Source organism: Ursus arctos, unplaced genomic scaffold, assembly GCF_023065955.2.
Source record: "Ursus arctos isolate Adak ecotype North America unplaced genomic scaffold, UrsArc2.0 scaffold_20, whole genome shotgun sequence".
NCBI lineage: Eukaryota > Metazoa > Chordata > Mammalia > Carnivora > Ursidae > Ursus > Ursus arctos.
In genome coordinates, this window is record NW_026622875.1 from 30616185 (window position 1) to 30638898 (window position 22714).

Genomic DNA, 22714 nt, shown 5'->3' on the forward strand with positions numbered 1-22714 from the left:
ATTCTGTGGGAAGGAGAATAGCTGACCCCAAGATTCCATATGAGACACCAATATGATGTGACTGCTAAGAGCTCCTGAGGTTCCAAGCTGATCCTGAAATGTATGAAAGGTTGTCGTATCAATATACTTGGTTCCATCAGGCCTGGGAAACTCATTTCAAAAGAAATATTGTCACCAAAGTCAGCCCAAGGAATGATGATTAAGATGTTTAGGAGTGCTAAAATCAGGTTATCCAAGGAACAGAGAAATGAGAGGGGCAGAACTAATATATTTTGAGCAATAACTTATGAAAATGTGTTAGAAATGTTTGCTGTGTTGATATTTATATTTAATACTTATAATCATATAGAATATTTATTATTTTCTCCACCATACAGATGGGAAAACTGAGGCTGATTAACTTAATTATCCAAAGTAAGTGGAGAGATTAAGATATGAACGCAGAAGAGTCTGACTTAAAGCCAAGACTCTTTCTACTTCATTAGTAATTGAACCTCTTTCTAGCAGTTAAGACATTGATAATATTGAGAGCAGACAGACTAAGGAGGGACAGGATAACAACACCCTACAGCTCTTGTACATGCCAGGGTTTCATGCCTTCACTCATTCTACTTCCCCTGCCTGGACACCTCTGTCTACCAGATTCATATTCCTCCTGTGAGATTTGGATCCTATGCTCTGTCTTCTACAAGGTCTTCTCCATTCCATAAAAATGGGATAAGTGTACCTCCATCTAGCATACCTACCCTGCAAGGGGTTGAAAGTGCCTCTTTATATCCTCGTTGACATGACTGGTATGTAAACTCTTTGAAAGCAAGAGCCATGTACGATTTGTTTTTATTTTTTCTTCATAGCAGCTTTACTGAGATAAAATTCACCTACAATAAAATTCACTTTTAAAAAGTGTACAATTCAGTGGTTTTAGTAGTATACTCCCACAGGTTTGCAACCATCACCACCATCTCATTTGAGAACATTTTTATCATCTTTGGTATGGACTGAATTTTTTGTCCCCTGCCCCCCAAATTTATATGTTGAAGTCCCAACTCCCAATACCTCAGAATATAATTGGTTATTTGGAGAGAAAGTCTTTAAAGAGGTGATAAAGTTAAACTGAGGCCATTAGCGTTGGGCCCAAATCCAATACGACTGGTGTCCTTATAAGAGAAACACACGAAGGGCACATGCAGGAGCATGCACACACAACAGAAAGGCCATGTGAAGCAGAGTGAGAAGGTAAAGAGAGAGGTCTCAGAGGAAACCAACCCTGATGGCACCTTGATCTTGGACTTCCAGCCTCCAGACCTGAAAGTGTTGTTTAAACTACCCAGTCTGTGGTTTTATGTTATGGCAGTCTAGAAAACTAATACAATCCCCAAAGAAATTTCTTACCCATTAGCAGTCACTCCCCACCCCCACAACATCACTGTTCTTGGCAACGACTAACCTGCGATTTCTGTCTCTGTGGATTTGCCTATTCTGGATATTTCATATAAATGGATCATACAGTATGTGGTCTTTTGTGACAGGCTTCTTTAACTTAGCAGAATGTTTTCAAGGTTCATCTATGCTTTATCAGTACTTCATTCCTTTTCATAGCCAAATAACATTCCATTGTATGGAGATACAGATATGCATGTGCGCGCGCACACACACTGCATTTTATTATCCATTTGTCAGCTGATGGACATTTGTGTTGTTTCCATTTGTTGGCTACAATGAATAATGCTGCTAAACACTTTTGTACAAGTTTTTGTGTGGACATATGTTTTCTTTTGGGTGTACATCTAGAAGTGAAATTGTTACCAATGATTAGAAGGGCTAGTGCTTGGTTTAGTGTTCTGCTGTCATTGGCTTGAAATTCTTAATAATTTTTAACAAAGGGCTCTGCATTTTCATTCTGTACTAGGCCCCACAAATGATGTAGCCAGTCCCACCTGTATTATTCAAGCACAAGAGCTATTTATAGTTGACTCTTGCTAAACTAATCAACCTCATTCTTGGTCACTGGGTCTATTTTACTTTTACACATTTTGATAAATCGAGGAAGGGCTCAAACCTGCCAATCCTCTATGTGTCTATCACTGCTATAAATGCTTTTAACATGGAAGGGGTACAAGACGATGATTACAGATGAGGAAGCCAGGAGAACATAGGAATATTTAAAGGAACTGAAACATCTTTATCTGTTGAAGCAAATCAGGTGCTCAGAGCAATGCTACCACCAGTGGGGCCACTTAAAAATTAACTCTAGAGTCAGTAGAAAAAGCCAATCAGATGGGAATCCACTGTGTGCATACTTGGATACACATATACCTCACACCATGTGGACGGATCTTAATTTGGTTCAGTTCCTGAAAGGGCTACATGGAAAAATTAAATGCACATTGACAGAGCTTCAGTGAATGACAAGACTCTCTGATGGGTTTTTTATAACATTTTAAAATCAGGTTTATTTCTTGTGGGTTACACTTCTAAATTTCTAACTTATGTCAGGGAAATAACTATTGAGTCATAATGGCTTTACCCTATTTAAGAATGTATGTAAAAAATGAAATTAATGTGTATAATAAAATTTCCTCTTGTATTTGAATCTCCAGCTCCAGAAAAACTACCCTGAAATAAATGTGAAGCAACGCATAGTTTTGATGAGCTAAAACATATTTTCAGGGGCACCTGAGTGGCTCAGTCAGTTAAGCATCTCCCTTCAGCTCAGGTCATGGTCTCAGGGTCCTGGGATTGTGCTCCACATTGGGTTCCTTGCTCTGTGGGGAGCCTACTTCTCCCGCTGCCTCTCCCCCCCGCTTTTGTGCTTCCTCTGTTAAATAGGTAAATAAAATCTTTTTTAAAAATAAAAAAATAAAACATATTTTCATAGGAACAAAGAAAAACAATGCTTAAAATGAACTGAAAATGCATTTTCAGTGTCAATTAAAGGTTCTCCTAAACTAGAGATCAGTAATACCCTGTAGTTTACCTGGAATTTTTAAAAAACCTTTTCATATGAGCCATCCTTATAGAACTGCAAAATCAAACAAAGCAGTGCTATTTAAGTACGTATTCTTTTTAAAAGGTAAAGTTATACTATTATTAATGGGAAACAATATAAAAAGACAAATGTCTGGTATTTTCTGGATCAACTTCGATCGATTTTATAGTCACAGAAAATTAAGACAAAAGAAAATTTAAAACTTCATCTTTAATCAATTAGAATTCGTTTTCAAAATGTAATGGTTAAATCCTTAGTAAAGATCCTGGAAATCTTATATTTGGTCTCAGTTCTCTAGTGCAGATTTGAGCTAATCACCTCTCCTCAACACCTCCGCTGTACCCTGGGACAATTCATCACCCAGACAGACACGTTTGTGAGGATCAGGGGCTAATAGGAATGACAGTCTTAGGATCTCAAGTTAGGGGTCTTGTCTATATTATAGTATAAGTTATTTAAGGGAACCAGGATGGAAATTTTGAGACCTCAAGAGATGGAGCTGAGTCAATGGGTTTTATTTACATAAAATACAATGATAAGTGATATCTAGATTTTACACCAACAGTTTCAGACCTCTGAAGAGCGGATTCTTCGGTGTCTGAACAGCCCTGATCCAGGGCTGATTTTGCTTTCCCTCAAATGGGGGACCAAGGACAGGAGAGGTTGCCTGCCTCTGTGGAGGGCATCTGTTCTGACCCTCTTTATTATCTTCTTTCAAGGAAGAAACTGGGGACCCTTGATGACCCAGCTCTACATCTGGGCATACAACAGCAAGCTTCTCTCTATCTCCCCCAGAACCGTAGATAGCACACAGCCATGATTTCTGACCAAGAGGGACTTGGTCAGGAGTTTGAAACTCCTATGAGTGTACATTTTCCCTCACTGAAACACATAGCCCATATTTTGGGAGGGGGGGGAGAATACCCATATCTCAGGGTAACACTTAAGAATAATAAACAGTTGGGGCGCCTGGGTGGCACAGCAGTTAGGCGTCTGCCTTCGGCTCAGGGCGTGATCCCGGCGTTATGGGATCGAGCCCCACATCAGGCTCCTCCGCTGGGAGCCTGCTTCTTCCTCTCCCACTCCCCCTGCTTGTGTTCCCTCTCTCGCTGGCTGTCTCTATCTCTGTCGAATAAATAAATAAAATCTTTAAAAAAAAAAAGAATAATAAACAGTAGTCACTGCACATTAGATCCATCTGCTCCCCCAAAGAAACCATTAATGAAGGTATCTGGAGATTTTCAGGCCCCAACTGGAGGAATTTCCTCAGGGCCTCCATATCACTGACCGTGGCCAGGGGAAAACCCTAAGTGTGCTGGCCACTGAAACAGAAACGAAATCTTTTCAGGCAATGAATGAAGTCAAAGCCTGAAAAGCTAAATGCCCCTCTGAAAATACTGAACTCCTAACATATCTAGGGAGACTGTCTGCAAGGGCAGGAACAGGGACAGCTATCCATTTTGAGATCTCCGTATCCCATTTCCATAGAATCTATTCATCCAGTGTCAAATCTCTTCTGCAGAGCAGAGAGAAAGACACAATGAGACAGACATGGAGAGAAGTGCTAGCCAGAGATTTCATAAAAGTCTCCAGTGACCTCGAGGCAGTGAAATGAGGTTAAAATCCTTCAGAAGAAAACTTGAGGGCCACTTCTCTCAATACACAGTCATCCTTATTCCCCTATAAAATGGCTCCAACTCTCCAGGGAAAAGGAACTGAATAACACAAAGCATACTTGGTTTCTGTGCACTATTGCCCAGACACAGAAACATAAGCATATGGAGAAAGGTTGTGTCCTTCTGCTACTGGAAAAACAAGAGCTTTAGTGATAGGTTTTGCTACAAAATTCCTTCCAATGATCTTTTGTCTTGGATGTTTCTGTCAGTCACTATTTACTATCATTTTAACACCAAACATAATACAATCTACTAGCATTTATCAGATAGACACCCACCCACACTTCCTATCCTTCCGTTTTATTTTTTTCCATACCACTTAAATCATTGCCTATCTTTCGTAGCACTACTCATTGTCTCTCTCTCTCCACAGCCCCACCAGAATGTCCTGAGAACATGACTTGGTGTGTTTGCTGCTGTATCCCATGCCTAGGACAGCACCTGATATGGTTAGCGATCTACCCATTGACCAAAAACTGAATGAAGGAGTTTACATTGCAGGTTACTTAAGGTAAAGACTGCTTCCTAATTGTTACTGACTGAATGACTCTGTTGCACTAAGTACTTGGCTGATATAAACTGGATCCCTTTGGGTTTGTTTGTTTGTTTGTTTGTTTCCTGTAGAACCTGGCATGACAGATCTTCAAATCAAAAAAGTGATCCTTTCCCCACCCAGGGAAGAGGAAGATGTCAGGGCTCTCCTGTCCCCAGGGGTAACATGGCCTGGCCAGTTTATTAAGATATCACCCTTGCCTGAGGCTCGTCTTTCTGCTACCATAGAAGTAAAGCAAGTTTAACTAACTTGGAGTGAGGAGGTGGCAGGGACTGGGTGCAATGCTGCCCAAGTGCACCTTTGACAGGTCATTTCCAACTGTAGTTTCACATATCAGGGGACACTCACCAATCTAAGTTGTAAAACCCCTCCCTTGGCCATTTTCAGCAATTCCATGTCCATCAAGTGGGTCCAGATGTCTTTCACTGGAAGGACTAAAGGACTAGGTTTATCTTTTGCATCAGGGCTTATCCCAAAGTGGCCAAAACGGCCTTCTGTTCAGTGCTGCAGATTCATGAAGTGCTTCACATGTTGACTGTTGACAAGAGCTCCAAGCAAAATGACACCCTCTGTCTCACAGATACACTGACAGTTCGGAAAGATGTTCCCCATACAGCTTTAAATGTATTTCCCTATTCGGGGCTACCCCAACTGTAATATACCAGGAATTAAAATCTATATTAATTCTGTAATTATCCTGGGAGCAATATAGTCACAGTGCATTGCATTTTTGCATATTAAATTTGGGGGTGTTAAATTTAAATTTAAAACACCCATTTTTTGTTGCCCTGTTTTATACAGTTTTATATTTAATAGACCTCAGAAGAATGGAAGTGACGTGTATCTCTCTCAGCCTCTCAGAGACCCTGATCCCTCTCACCTCGGGGCCCTTCTGATAGGGCTATTTGAGTTCACATCCTACTTTCAGCCCAAATGCCATTTTCTGGAGGACAATGACTGTAGCTGCTTCATCTCTTGGGCAGCTATCAACTAGATGCTGGTTAAATGAAACTGTTCTTTGCCATTCTCATGGACAGAGGAGAGTTAAGTCTGGCTAAATTCGTGGCTTTTTCTTTCAAGACACAGCACACATACATCTTTGTGTACCCATAAACTAGGAAATGTCCATGTAATACAAAGATAACAAGAAAAACTAAACCATGCCAGTTAAAATGGTCTGAGGAAATAAAAAGATTTCCCCAAATTTATTTCTTAGCCAACTTGTGCTTTTCCTAGGAAGAAATTAAAAGTATATTAATGACCTATTTTTAGCCTTTTATTCATTTGACCAGTGAAATTAAAATATTGGTAGACTGTAATTAAATGACGATGACATTATGGACCCTGAATTAATACTGTCATTGGAAATGCTGCCGTGTGTTAATAGTTGGTCTGCATGTTACATTACCACCATCTGCTGCTCATGACGGTCAGTTTCAAAATAGTGACTTTCCTTCTTATTCCCCTTCCTAAATCGTTTGTAAATTTAAATACAACATAAGTTCACAACCACTAATTTCAACATGCACCCATGGTGTGCGGCACGGGTCGCATTTCCTAAATTGGGCTCCTTGCTATTCTAGTGCTAGCAAGAGTGGCCTGGAAAAAAAGGGATTTCAGTGGTTGAACAAGTTTGGGAAAAGCTCTTGAAGAGTCATAATTTACGCCAGCAGATTTAAGTCTGTGAAGACTCCCTCAGTAAAAAAAACTGGTTTAACTTTGTGGAACCAAGTGTTTTCTAAACTTACTTAATCATGGAACTCCTTTTTATACAGAACACCTATTATCATTCTCAAAGGTACCACCCTTTGGTGCTTCATAGCTATTGATGTTTCATTGTATCAAATGCCTACAAGCGAACTAGACAATTTTACAACGTGATGTTTGCTTATAAATAATGTGCCACCAGATTTACATGTATTTTCTTACATCACCTCCAGGAAACACAGGATGGCAAAGTAACTTTGTTGTCACTATCACTTCACAGCAAAGTTATTTCCAAAAGTGAAAAATATCCCACCACTAGGCCTCAATAACAAGTTTCCAGTGGTGTTTCTCAAACTTTTCCAGCAAAATACCTCTAAGAGCAAAGAAGGATAAATTCAGACCCCTGAGATGGGGCTTGCCAAAGCAGAACATCTGAAATCTCATGCTTTGTTTTTAAAATTCATGCAACAAATAGTGCCATGTTTGTGAAATGACAAATGTTCAGGATTATTCACTGCAGCAGTGTTTTTAACAACAAAAGATTAAAAACAACCCAAATGTACATCAACAGGAAAGTGAATATATTATAGTATAGGCATATAGCAGAATATATTTTACAGCTGTTAAAACGAAGAATGGGAACATTCTCTAATATTAACATGGGAAAAGCTCCAAGATATTGTGGCACGTGAAAAAAGCATGAAACAGGACTGTGTAAAATGTGAGTTTTTATCACAAAGGGCAAAAATAAGAATTCCAGAGTTGCTTACATATGCATATGGCAACTCTGGAAAAATCCATAGGAAATTCTTAACAGTGGTTACCTTTTGGGGAAGAGGATGGGAACTCAGAAAAAGGAGGACAGGGATGAGAAGAGACTTTGAACAGTATATCTTTTTATATTTTGTAAGCCATATGAATGTGTAACCTATTAAAATTATATTAAACATTTAAAAATCATGTAAATTTTTCACTCTGTGATATATTCACATCTGGCCTAATTTTTTTAAAATACCCATACATTAAACGATATCCATATTTAAATTCCTGCTTGCTGGATCATCTGGACATCATATACATGGTTTAGTGTGAAAGACATGGGTTTAGGCCATTTAAAACTTGTTTGAACATATAGCCTTCATTCCATTTGAAGAACCAACCTCAACACAAAAAAAATCTGGAACCTCTACTAAAAAATGCTTGCTTAACAGTTTGGGACTTTTATCTATAAGCTGGGGTTAGAACTCTGATGCGCAAAATCAGTACTAACTTACTTTTGGAAGTGACCACACAGAAAGTGGCACAATACCAAAATGGCAACCCCAAGTGTGAAGCATCAGAGATTTCTACCCATTCTTCCATGACAGAGTGTTCAAGGGCAAGGCAAACCCCAAGGGCAAACCTCTGCTTTACAGCCCAAAGTAAGTGGAATTTCAAACTCTCCAACTATTTTCAACACATTTTTAAAAGCTTGGTGATTATTTAAAAAATAGGAATAATCAGTCTTGCTTAAGCCAAAAAATGTCCTATTATACTTCCTGAATAAAAAAAATAACAATTAAGCTTCTTTTGGTTATACTTTCATAGCACTTTTATTAAAATGCTTTTTATATATGTGAAAAAAACATGTGCCATTTATTTATATTAAAGATATGGTCCAATAAATAAATAAAATACAACACAGACATAACTCTAACGGAACAAGCAAATGCAGTATGACTAATGTCGATAAAACATACTATAGGCACCTGCATTTTATGCCCTGAAAGATATTCTGAGGACAAGTTTTGTATCCTCATTTACTTCCTAAGAGTGGTTTAATAAACCAACAGTGCCATAAATGTCTCCGAAATTCTCTTAAACTGAAGTTTTATTTCTAGGCGTAAATAAGGCCAGAATTAAAAAGACAAACAGTGTGAACAGATGAACCAATACAGCACAACCAGCAGGGAGTCATTTGTTACTGCTTTCATCGATTCTGAATCCGTTTCAGAAGGCTGTTCTCTCTGGAATCCCTTCAGAGAAACAAACAGGCAGTGGCGACCGCATGGACTTCAGACTCTAGTACAATCTCCTGATGATCTGCTGGATATTCATAAGTGGCAGAATGATTCCACCTTGAGGTTTTAGGTTTTATTTCGGTTGTAATAATGAGTTATGAATAATTGATCACTGGGTAATAAATTATTCAGGCAGGCACACAGTTTCCAAGGAATCCTGGAGTGAGCCTAGCTAATGGCATAACAGAAGCCAGCAGCAGCTGCCAAGGGGACACCCCACAATTACCCCACGCTGCAGAGGCATGGGTATAGTTAGTGCCTCTCAGTATGGGCTTTTCAACGAGGGGCCATATTAATGCCTTCTGAATTTTTATAAAGTAGAAATCCCCACAGGGTACTCTAGTGTCTGTCTAAGTGCGGTTATGAAATACTGAGCCCTGACTTCTTCATCCATCAAAGAAGGATATTTGTTATCAGCCGAGTACAACCTTTGTTACTGAAACTAGTGTTGAAAAAAAAAACACTGTAAAATCAAGAATGTATTATACACACACACGCGTGCACGCGCACACTTCTGTGTATACATATACATATATATCGTTTCCATGTGTGTGTATGTGTATACAGACATACATCCACACAGAGTTTTAAGATTATGCCAGGCTAGCACAATAATGCCAATATAAGCTTTACCTTGAGGAAATTATCTGTTTTTCTCAGTTTTCAAAAACTTTTGAACGTAACTCATGCTTATGAGCTCAAAACTCAACTTTTTTAAAGGCTTACTAAAAGTCTCCTTCAGATACGCAGCAAGTCCCATCCATATCAAATACCCAAATGCTTTACTTCCCTAAGTATTGGTTTTTTTAATAATTTTTATTTTGTTATATTAGTCACCATACAGTACATCCCCAGTTTTTGATGCAATGTTACTTCCCTAAGTATTGTTAAACACATCTGTCATTGATCCTTCTTATAATTTTCCTTTGTAAAACAATTCTAAAAATAATAAAACTACCCATTAGAGCTCAATAATCATAGTACTGAAATATCTTTGAAAGAGAACATGAATTAAAAGCAGCTGATGCGGCAAATCCAATTTCCTAAAAAGTAGACTGGCTGATCTTGCCCCCAAATCCACAGTATCTGCATTTGTGCAAGGCCAATGAGATGGCAGAGAAGGGAGTGAGGCAATGGAGGGCTACTGGACCAAAAATCTTCCTCAGATTTTCCCTGAGGGAAGGCAGGGAACCTAATGAGGTTTTTAAGGGTTTCTCCAAACTAAAAGAAAAGTGGAAACGTCCATCAAGATTTAATGAAAATGCTGAGTGGCCCACCATACATGGGAGAAGTTGAGGGAGCTAATGCCCAAACACATTCTTTTTAAAAAATTTTTAACTTAAATTCAATTTAGGTAACATATACTAAAGGTAATACATATTATTAAGTAATACATATTACTAAAATTTCAGAGGTAGAATTTAGTGATTCATCAGGTGCATATAACACCCAGACACATTCTAATCAAAGCTTCAATATTCCAAATTTTCCACTCTTAGAAATTGGGGAACCTAGGACACATGACAAGAGGATCAACATACAATTAAAACATCCTTCCTCACTTGCTCAATAAAGGTCATGAAAAGCAAAGCCTGTAATTTTTCTCTGAACTAAAAACAAGAAAATTGACTGGTCTGAACCCAAAGATTAGAAAGCCACATTCAGCTAAACTATCCAATTTCACAATGATTATCACTAGCAATTGCAAAATCAACCAGTTTAACAATCTTAGAGGCTTTCATATATCATAGTCCAGGGTTTACATTTCTAAACACGTTTATTAAGGTAAAATTGATATATAGTATACTACACATATTTAAAGTATTTAATTTGATAAATTTTGACATATGGATATGCCCATGAGACCATCTCCACAATCATGATAACGAGCATGCCATCATCCCCAAAAGTTTCCTCATGCCCAGGGTTTGCTTTTTCAATAACTAAAACTTCAGGTGGGTTTTTCACATATTACTAAATAAGAGCACTGCTGTACCAAGTATGTTCTACAGCATTCAAAGGTTTCATAACTGTTCATTCATACTTATAAGTGTCAGGTAATAGGGGCCACGAAAGCAGCTGAGAAATAAAAAGGGACTGTGTTCTTGTTAAAGTATGGAATGGAAACTCAGTTTCATGGTATCTTAAAGCAATGAATGTCATATAATATTAACTGCTTATTTTTAATACTACATGAAATTATTTACATGATACATAATTAGTGTAGCACACAAGCTACTTTGAGGACTTTGTGGTGTCAATTATGTCTATTTCCCATATAAATATAAATTTACAAATCACTAGTTCCAAAAACTAAGCTTAGCAATAACTGGCCAAGAAACTAATAGTAACATAAAGGTTGTTTTTCTCCCTTGTTGACTTTTAAGTCATGCACATCACTCTAAATTCACTATTTAGAAATGGATGTCATGACAACTCAACTTTTTCCCCAGGAAAATTGGCTCAAGAGTAATAAACTAATAAACCCAGAAACTAATTTTAATCTGAGAGCTTTCCACCTTCTCATTTCTTTGACATTTACATTATAGGTGTATCTCATTCCAAGTTCTTTAAAGGTGGATGATAATCACAATTTGAATTTTCAGTTCAAAATAGTTATAAGGGTGGGCGCTAGCCAAAATTGCCCACAAGTTAATGCATGTGTCAAAAAACTGAGAAAAAAAGATGCCTCCCTCAGCTGATCCGGCTGGAGTAAGTGATAGATACAGGGGAACCACCTGCCATATGTCAGGCAGAGTGCTGGGCAGCTTGACTCACCAAAAGCTATTGGAGAAAAAAGTCTCACAAGAAGTCTGCTTGAAAAGAACCAAAAACAAGAAGGGCTAGTTATAGATTATACTTAAGGGTGTCATGCTTGCTTTGGGTCAAGAAATTAAAGTAGAGATTAAATATTGAAAAATATTCTGAAACCAACCCTGGGTTTGGTTACTGAGGTTCCTCTGGAATCCATTAAAAATCAGCTCATCTCTCTGAAAAAAGTCCATTTTTGATTAGGGGGAAAAAGTTGAGCTATACTATACACATAAAGTTTGTCCTTGCATATTACTCACTCATCCTTAAAGTATTTTACTTATTGGGGATGTCTGCATGGCTCAGTTGATTAAGCGTCTGCCTTCGGCTCAGGTCATGATCCCAGAGTCCTGGGATCAAGCCCCACATCGGGCTCCTTGCTCAGTGGGGAGCCTGCTTCTCCCTCTGCCTGCTATTCCCCCCTGCTTGTGTGCTCCCTCCCTCTCCCCCTCTCTCTGATAAATAAATAAAATCTTTTAAAAAAATTTCACTTATTGAATAAATGAGACAATATAACATTTAAAATAGGAGGCTTACACAAATCTTTTATTTTAAAAATTTGCGGTAGTCAACAATGTAAAGGGACCAGCATATCCAGTCACATTTTTAAATTATTATTTACCAAAATAACTTAGATATCCCCCCATCTCATACATTTAAATAAATAATATTCCTTATTTCCTAGGCTATTATTCAGTTGGCAAAACCATTAGCTTCCCTGCTCACAAATCCAACAAAACATCAGAAGAACAGAGTGGGATAAGCAAAGAATTTAAGCAGTCTAAAAATCTAATAAATATACCACAGTAATTTGCCTACACTCTTTTCCTGTCAATAATCTATCTGTGGTATTTTCAATAATTCACTTTTATTTTCTTTCAAATAATAGCAATGCAAGGAAAAAAGCATTTTAAAAAAGGCTTTTTGTGTGCTGTTGTTTTCTTTCTAAATTCTTCTTGGTGATTCAGTCTTCAAAGCAGGCTTTTTTTGGCCCCCTGCCCAAGCCAAAATGAAACTGAGGGGTTCCCTGCAACCTACTTATCCTAAAATATTTTATTTATTAGTCATCTCTCATTGGAAAATATTAAAAACCAGAAAAGAAGCTCATGGCTTCTTTTATGCTAATACATGCAACAAAGCAGCCTCAGGAAAATGTAAATCATTTACCCCAAAATGTTGGCTTCATTACCATGATTGAGATAAGTCAAAGTAACTGTGCACCCTTGCATTTTATTCTCTGTTTTTCCTTTCTATCTCTCAAACCTTAAATGTTGTAAGACGGCCAGACGCTCAGGGGCTTGACTTTAGTACAGAGAACTGGCAAAGCCAAAGTGAAGTCCAAGTTCAAATGAGCCCTTACCACATTTACCTAAGAGGAATGGATGCACGAGATCCTCCAGAACACGAGCTGTTTTACAAGAAATTTTAATATGCTTTCATATTACAATCTCTCTTAAAAGTTCAACGATTTTAAGGGAAAAAGACCTGATCACTACAATGAAAACTGTTTCCTCACAGGGCAAAATGGAAAGGAATCCATTATTTCCTCCAAATTGTTTTCATAACTCCACTGCATAACCACTGAATCCTATTAAACTAGCTCAGCCTACTCAATAACGTAGTCCTCCCAACACAGATACCCACTGGGGAGAACGCCTGGTCATAATACAGAAATAATAGCTTTAATAAGAGTACATAAAATGGGCTCAAAGTTGGACTCATTAAATCTACTAATGTTTTGTTTATAATGAGTCAAAAACTGAAAATAAGGATATGTTAAAATGATTAAATCACACAGAAATCCAAAAATAGGTGTTAGTACGTGCGATATATAAGCACTAGCTTTGCTGAAGGCTACCAGCTATTAAATAGCAGAAAATTACTCTCACATTCTGAGTCACTGGAAGCTTGTTTCAAATATTATAAAATATCTATGCATTCTGGTAAGACCTACTACTCATTTTTAATTATTTTTTTTGACACTGTCAGGCTACGATAATCAATTTATTAATTCACTAAGAGGAAAAATGTCCTTTTTTATAAAGGGTGAACACTTATACACAGAGAGAAAGGCTTTTCAAGTTCACTCCATACAATATGAAAACTGATTTCTCTACTTCTGTGTCAAAAATAAATTTGAAAATGGATGAAGTCCTTTTTTTTTCTAATTACAACTCAGCATGTCAGCAAATGTGGTCATAATTCATAACTGACCCAAATATGCTTCAGTTGAATGGCACAGAATGCCCATCACTTCTCAGTGACTGAAGCTTGGTTCTTCATTAGTTTTCCAGGGTTATACCACTGTCGGGAAGGATATGCTGGAACAATCATACTAAATCTCTGAGCATGCTAAAAGGTACAATACTTTTTTTACTTCTACTTCAAAAAGGTTACCAGAGTCAACATATCCAACAAGAGGGAACGAACTGGTATCAATGCCACATGGTGGACTATTGTGCGCGCATTTAAAATGACACTTTTTTAAAAGTACTTAATAACATGCGAAAATACCTATATGTTAGTGCTTCAAAAAAAAAAGATCCAAAATTATGCATAAACTGAATGGGGAACTGTTTTCCCACCCTTTTGTCTAGTGTAGTGGTCCTTAAAGTATAGTCTGCAGGCCAGCAGCAAAAGCTGGTAGAGATGCAAATTTTCAGGCCCCACCCAGACTTGCTAAATCAGAAACTCTGGGAGTAGAGCCCAGCAATCTGCATTTTAACAGCCCTCCAGGCAATTCTGATGCCGGGAAACATGAGAAAACCACTGGCTGGTTCGTAATTGTCCTTCAGGTCTCGGCGGAAACAATACATTCTCAAGAAGCCCTGCCTCACCCAGCACCACGCTGCCAGCTTCCATGGGTCCGTCACACCTCACAGCAACCAAGACTTTCCTTTCACAATGGATATGACAGCTTATAATTACTTTTACTCTTATGATTACACAATTAGTGTTCTTCTCGCTCACCAGCCCAGATATTCTAAATCCTAGCTGCACATTCAAATCACCTGGAAGCTCTCAAAAATCCAGATGCCTGGGGTGTGGCCCAAATAAAACAAGATACTGGGCTATGACTTGAACATGTGTTTTTAAAATACTGTGATTCCATTCTTTGGCCAAGGTTGAGAACCACCAGACTGCTTGAAGAGCAGTTGATCAGCAAATACTGATCAACGGTCGTTGAATGAACATGTGGAGTATTTTACTTTCATTTACTCTGTGGGTGTTCTTACACATGGTACATCTTACACATGGTACATCTTACACATGGCACAAAATTCCAAATGTACAAAAAGGGTTTTCAGTGAAAAGTAAGTCTCCTTCACTCTCATCTCTGAGGCAACCACTGTGACCAATGCCATATGTTTCTTTAGAAGAGTGAATAAATATTTGTCAACACACAGAAAGAAGACCAGAGATGGGTGGCAGGATTACAGATTATTCTCCCGCTTTATGCACACCTGCACTTTTTATAAAACATATGCACATTACTTTCATTACAGGAAAAGGAGGTACCCTAAATGTATATTCATCCAGAGCTATTCAGAAGATACACCCTGGGTCTGACAGTTCTGAGAAAAATGGTCACTTTGGAACGATGTTCTCTGTCATGAGGAAGAGATCCTTTATTTGGCTTAAGCAAATAGTCTAATTATTCCCCCTACTTTGTTTTGGTTATATTTTCACCTCTGATTAGACATTCAGCTTCTCCAGAACTCGCATCAGAAAATGGTGGAAGGGAACACGAAAAGAGATACTATTCATTCTAGGCCCTGAATTAAAAAAATGGCATCATGGGCGCCTGGTGGCTCAGTAGGTTAAGTGTCTACCTTTGGCTCAAGTCATGATCCCAGCATTCTGGGATCGAGCCCTGCATTGGGCTCCCTGCTCAGCAGGAAGCCTGCTTCTCCCACTCCGTCTGCCTGCCATTCCCCCTGCTTGTGCTCTCTCTGTCAAATAAATAAATAAAATCTTTTTTAAAAAATGGCATCATGATTTACAGATCTGTCTTGTCCGAATTTAGTTAACATGAGCCCCTACCAACACTGACATCTCTAGGTATATTAAGATGAAAAGCTGAAGACTGGATCCTAGTGTGGTGCTTTAATGATGGCTTGTCCTTCAAAGATCCTGACCCCCTCAGCCCCAGCCTCATTGATGACTGTATCTCAACAGAACATTCTGGAACTGGGACATAAGTCTAAGATGCTCTTAGGAGAGACTGGGCTTAGGAGAGCTATCTGACAATAATGGACCCAGACTGTTGTGGGGTTTTATTTATTTTTATTACTGTTGTTGCCTCTTTGTGACTTTTCACCTTCCTTACTCTTAGGGTCTAGGGACCTCTCCCCGCTGCTGTCAGTGTAACTAATTCTAGCAGCAATTCTTAGCCCCCTCTCCTCCATTCTGTTTCTGTGGCTGGGTAGGAAATCCGCCCATTAGGACTTATAAAAATCTGCTCTACCACGGGCCCAAAAGCTCTCCCAGGAGGCAAGGGCCCGGGTTTGAAGACATTTCTCTAAGGACTTGGTAACTCTTCCCATTTAACTCCAGTCCTTATCTCATTCTGTAGACATTTGATACTAGGAAGAAATGTTCTGTGGAGAGAGAAAGTATTTCCATGTTAACCATGCTGACCATACTTAGGCAAAGGCCAGTGTATACATACACAGTTAAAGAAGGAAATATTTGGATATTTACATGGACAGGACCAAGGGAGAAAAAATGAAAGATCTTGGATAATGCATAGAAACTAGTCAAATAAAGACAATAGGTAGCTAGGAAGGGATCTGGACAGTGGCCAACATCTCTGAGAACAACCCGCCACAAACATGTTTAAACATTATACTGTTGGCTAGTTGTTTTATGTATGTTCATTGTATATTTCTTCTAGACTGGAAGCTCCTGAGGGCCAAGCCTTAGCTGCTATTGCTTCGGTTTCCTCACTGGTACTTAGTACAAAGTAAAGGTTTAATACATTAATACTTATTAGCTGACAAACTAAAAGACTACAGCACAAAATCAACTCTAAATAATAATGTCACTGTATTTTAAGTTGATGAAATTTAAAACACCATTATAACCAGAATTCTGTGCTGATAAGATAAATGTTGAAATTCATTGCAACTGTGGCCATGATTAATCATGTATTAAGTAATCATGTACAAGTTTAATCATGTGTCTTAGGGTATGCCTACGTCCTCAACATCTCTTTTCTATTACTATGCTAAGGGCCAAAGAACTTCTTAGCTTATCCAACTCTGTGGGTTTGCTTTAAAAAAAGGTCTGACAGCTTAACAAAAATATAAAATTATGAAGTAGAATTAGAACAATATTTACGAATATAAGTTAATATTATCATATCCTCACAATCATTAGACCAGAGTTTCTATAATTATGAAAGAAAATATTCCCAAATATTGTTTTATAAATTTCATGATGAAGAATGGCATAGAAAAACCTCTATGCCATTCAATACTCATTTTAAGTCTAATTTTATTCTACTATGATAACTAAAAAAGGAATGCCAGATCTTCGTGCCAAAAAGAAAACTCTCCCCAAACACACATTAACCAAATGTCATGACTATAGCTTTTTTCTAATTCCATAGCTAACGCAGAAAGTCAATAAAAATATAAAGGAATGTGTATTTGTATTGTAATTAAAATGCACAAATTCACAGTATATGAAAAATGTCAATGGTAGAGTGATGCCCCCAAGTGGCAGAATGATAAATTGCAATACTCTGATGGAAAAGAATAGCTACTCCTTTTTGTTAAGTTCTTTGATTAAAAGTGCATATTACATAAACCTAGATATCACATGGGCTATTAATAAGTGTACTATGGACTATCTCAGACTCATGGTAAATCCAAGTCACTCTTTTAACTAGGGATACCAAGAGATAGTCTGGTATATAAGCTTATGATATACTTTCCTTATAATCTCGAAAGATTAGGTGTGTGTGTCTGCAGAACAATGGAGTCAGATCTACTGTGATATATTAAGGGAACAGCATTCAAAACATTATAGAAATCTTTTTAGAAAGTATTATTTTCTACCCATCTCTGACATTGACCAATTCCCTGTGTTTATGGCCTAGCATGTAAAGCACAATTTAAAACCTTATATAATCAAATTGCTTGGCGAATGGGTGGTATTAATTAATGTGCTTTGCTCACAAACTGAAGAGTCAATTGTCAACACTCTGGGGAAAGAATCTAAAAAAATACGAGTTTAGTTTTCTGCCTCTGTACATGTATTAAACATAATCACTGACGAGTTGCTCTCTTATGTAGCTGAAAGGTCAACATTCTGAGGATCAATTGCTTTTGGACAGTCATAGAGATTAAAAAAAAAAGAAAGAGATGACAACAGAATTGCTACAATCTCAAGAAAGATCCTTGAATAAGATTTTAAAATCACATGTCTGAGATCAGATTGCTTTGAGGGATTTCTCTCTTAAAAGTATAATGCAAAAGAAAAACTTCCATTTAACAGAGAGTGCCAATTACAGTTATTGGGTGGTGACTAGATAAAAGTTTTATTAGGCTTCCTTTAATTATTCCTTTAACTTGGGTTATTTACAAATAAGATGAATCTCAACTGCTATGAATGATATCCATAAGGTAATATGATAATATTCTATATTTTACACATCTATTTACAAATGAATTTATACCTATTTATAAATATATCTTATATTTATATATTATATATTCTTTATTATATAATATCTATTTATCTTGATATTTTATACATATAGATAGATATCTTATTTAACCCTATTACAATCCTATGAAGTATTATATCCATTTTACAGATAAGAAAACTGAAGCTCAGGGGCGCCTGGGTGGCACAGCGGTTAAGCGTCTGCCTTCAGCTCAGGGCGTGATCCTGGCGTTATGGGATCAAGCCCCACATCCGGCTCTTCCACTATGAGCCTGCTTCTTCCTCTCCCACTCCCCCTGCTTGTGTTCCCTCTCTCTCTGGCTGTCTCTATCTCTGTCGAATAAATAAATAAAATCTTAAAAAAAAAAAAAAAAAGAAAACTGAAGCTCAGATTAGGAAACTGCATAACCTTAATCTTATAGCTAAGAACAAGACTGGCTTTACATCTTGACCTGTTCACTTCCAAAGCCTGTGGTCTTAACTGTGACAAGTTACAGCCTTCCTTCTAGCATTCTAGGATTTTGTGAGTAGCCATAGCCATGATTCCTCACGATTTTAGCAGAGAGTTCTAAAATCAATTAATCTAAAATCAAATGTCTACGAAGACAGGCGGGTAGTAGAAGGTGTGATACAGCTGTGTATAAGAGACAGTGAAGAGTGGCAGCACATGGAGAATTAAAGAGCACAGGGTCTAACTAAAGGGGGCAGCTGCTACCCACCTCCAGCCCATATGTTAGCAAATGTCACCAAATCTTTTGGTTTGTTTTCTTCTCTAAGAGAAATGAAAAGCTCGATTTTTATGAGACTGCCCATTTTTAAACACTGGTAACTAATTTAGACTAAAAAAGAAACACTATTCAATAGGCCAAACAAAAAACATCTGAAGGCTGAATGTAGCCTGTATGCAATATGTTGAAGAGATTCTGATGATGAATGATTCTTTTTCAAGAGATTCTACACTAGATTTTCTGGTATCAAATAATTTGTCAATTATCCTCACTATTGGATTCATTCCACACACCTAGGCTTCAACTGCCATATTCGGCTCAAGGTAGGTGTTTTCAGACCAGTAGTGCTAGTACAGGAAAAGTTATTGACAAATCACTTCCCAACCAACCAGCCCCTTCCTCTCTCATTTCTCTCTCCCTGCACCCAACACCTACACACTTTACTCACCCATCATCTCAAGTCTAAAGCTTTCAAGTCTGGTCTTCATATATATTATTTTACATCCCTTTGTTCAACTTTTTAGCCCTCCTGTGAATTCTCGTAAAATTCTTCACATTCCTCACTCACTAAAAAAAACAAAATTGGATATAGTCTTTATGACCAGGGATAGAAGCAGAAAAATGTTCACCTTTAGCCCTGAAGGCTGATTTATAGCCTGCATAGTTTCGATAAGGATCAAATACATACTGATTGCTACATTCTTTCCTTTTTTTTTTTAAAGATTTTATTTATTTATTTGACACAGAGAGAGACAGCCAGCGAGAGAGGGAACATAGGCAGGGGGAGTGGGAGAGGAAGAAGCAGACTCCCAGAGGAGGAGCCCAATGTGGGGCTCGATCCCAGAACACCGGGATCACGCCCTGAGCCCAAGGCAGACGCTTAACGACTGAGCAACCCAGGCGCCCCTGATTGCTACATTCTTAAAGGGTCTCATGACTGCCTGTATATCTCATTGATAATTAATATCAAGCTGAATGATAAGCACCAGAGAAATCTTGCAAAAGTAGTTTTACAAGTAAAAATTTGAAGAAAACATTTATTATCTAATACTCCCTGCACGTCTCCTTGCCCCTTGAACATTAACCATATAACCACCAGCTTCATACAGCAGAAGTGCAGCTCTTTCTGCCCATGGGTCCTATCACTGTGCTATAATAAAAGCACTTTTTTGCACCAAAAATGTCCCAAGAATTCTTTCTTGACTGTTTGCTCACGGCCCCACATCATTTACAATGTGATTTTTAGAAATTCTGGGTCAGATTTAGGTCTTACTCTCAATGTTTCCATAAAGGTACTCTAGTAATTTTCAGAAATTTATCATCCTGTTCTACATGGCTGGAATCATACCTCTAGAATTTATGGAAAAGAATTCTTTTTGAGAGGAGTCATGAAGCATGCTCTTAGGACACCAGAAAAGTGCCAGCACTGTCACCATTCTTCATGTAGGAATTTATTGAAAACTATGAATTCTAGATAATTACTTTTTAAAATTCTGGACATAGAGACCATTTAAAAAGTTGATTGAAAATAAAATAGTAGTATCAATATTTAACTTTATAATTCCTACTTAGTATTAAAAAGTGGAAAATATTTATCACATTGGTTTTTAAATACAATGGGCAAAAACTGAAAGAATTTACAGTAGTCTCAAAACCTCTGAAAAAAAGAATAGATTATGCGATAGAAGTTCAGGACTGATGTCATGGGTCATTCTTCTTTCTGCTCTTTTTCTTGTGTTTCTGATGTACAACTTTCTCATCTGAACTTCAATTCCAACTAATTTTTCACTGTAGCAAATTCAAACAACTTCAAGCTAGAAGTAACAGACATACCATCCAACAGCATTTTGAGTTTTCTCTACCATGAAAGTTTAAGGGTCTGATCAAAATCAAAGAAAAGGAAATAACAAGAGGGTCCTCAATATTATTAAGCTAATTTTAGATGGGAGCCCCTGATTGGTTTAAATGTCTAATTTGAGAGCTGTATGACTACAGACTGAAAAATTCCTTCATAGAAGCCAAAAAAATTAATACCATATTTCCCTTAGTACACCCTATTCACCTCAAGTGTGAATTACCATTTATTTGCATTTCATAACATTTCTAAAATTGCCATCATTATAAACAATTCTTACTTTCTCATTCAAGAAGTCCCAATCAAGTTAAGTGGAAGCAATGTTGTAATTGAGACTCTGGTATGCATAAAAATGATATTTTCACTTCATCTACCCCGTGTTCCTTTTCTAGGTCATTTGGGTACTTCACTCACCTGCTGAAATGCCTTTAAAAATCTTGTCTGAAGACACCATTCAAGAAGCTTTTCTACCGCTTACTAAATTCTTAGAATCTTAAATGCAAAGAGCAAATGGTACTCCATGTTCTTAATCAGCTAAGAGCTACGCAAACAAGGCAGCTAACTCAAAATCTGTATGAAGTATTTTTACTTACAATTCCTCTCCTTGTTTTGCTTTCTTGTCTGAAACCAGATAGACAGTTCCAAAACTTCCACTACCAAGTTTTTCTTGAAGCACATATCTTCTTGCAATCAAGGTCTTTGGATAAGCAGAAATGGCTATTGATCCATTCGGACACTTAGCAGCCTCTTGGAATTTCAGCATTGCTCCAAACAAGAGAGAACTGGTTTATTTGTTTATAGAAATTTAACATTCAAGTCTCCTAGAAAATGGCCAAATTCATCCACGTAGTGTTGGTCAATCCCTTAAAAGTGAAAAGACCAGAGATCAGTTGTAAAGAATGCTGAATTATTCCTTACAATAAGTGTAAGTTTTTGACATTGATACCTGCACCTTGAATAGTGGATTCAATGACACCATTTAATGACTTGAGAGAAAAATGTGAAAAGGTAGTGATAATGGCAGATTCTAGTAGAAGACAGTCGTTCACAAGAAGAGAGCCTTTCCTCATACATCTAAATATGGCAAAAATGAATTACAGTTAAACAATCCGTTTAAGATTTATACTCCCCACCTATTTAAAAAATCCAAATGTAAGAACATAATTTCCTTAAATCTATACATTTGCATCAATCTTTTTGTAATTCTTCCCCCCTTATGTCTGTTTTGATTAACAAATAGTGAGTTAGGATTAAACTAGAAATTTGCATAGAATTTTTTTCTGTAGACGTTAAACCATGGTATTTCCATTTATTAGAATAGATGCGAAGAGGAAGAAAGACTTCAGAATAAATTTTTTCCCATCCTAAAAAATTCTGGTCCAGTTTCTGAAGTTATTATACACACTGTGTATAGAGTAATCTCTCTGGATTGAAAACAAGAAGAGTCACAAATGCAGATCAAACCACAAATTGTATTTTAATGATAGCTGAATATAAATGTGTTATAATTCCTCAAGGAACTATAAACGTACAGCAGGATTATGAAAAGTAGGACTGTTTCATATGAGTGTATGCCCAGTAAAATCACTTTTATTTCATCAACATGTAAAATATTTCGTTAGTTATCATGAAAAGTGGGTTTTGTTTAAAATCTATGAAA

At 37.4% G+C, this 22714-nt stretch overlaps 1 protein-coding gene across 11 annotated transcripts in view; it reads right to left on the reverse strand.

The window, feature by feature from the left end:
- The window catches only part of NEK11 (NIMA related kinase 11), a 244767-nt gene that overhangs the window by 219490 nt on the left and 2563 nt on the right, over positions 1 to 22714 (reverse strand). For 10 of the 11 annotated variants that reach the window (XM_057315970.1, XM_057315969.1, XM_026497009.4 and 7 more), the window contains one exon: positions 21648 to 21917. In XM_057315970.1, coding sequence (XP_057171953.1) covers positions 21648 to 21817 — 170 coding nt within the window. In that variant the 5' untranslated portion in view covers positions 21818 to 21917. Of the gene's footprint in view, positions 1 to 21647; positions 21918 to 22714 lie in introns of those variants that run through there. The other variant, XM_048216229.2, reaches the window with a different exon arrangement.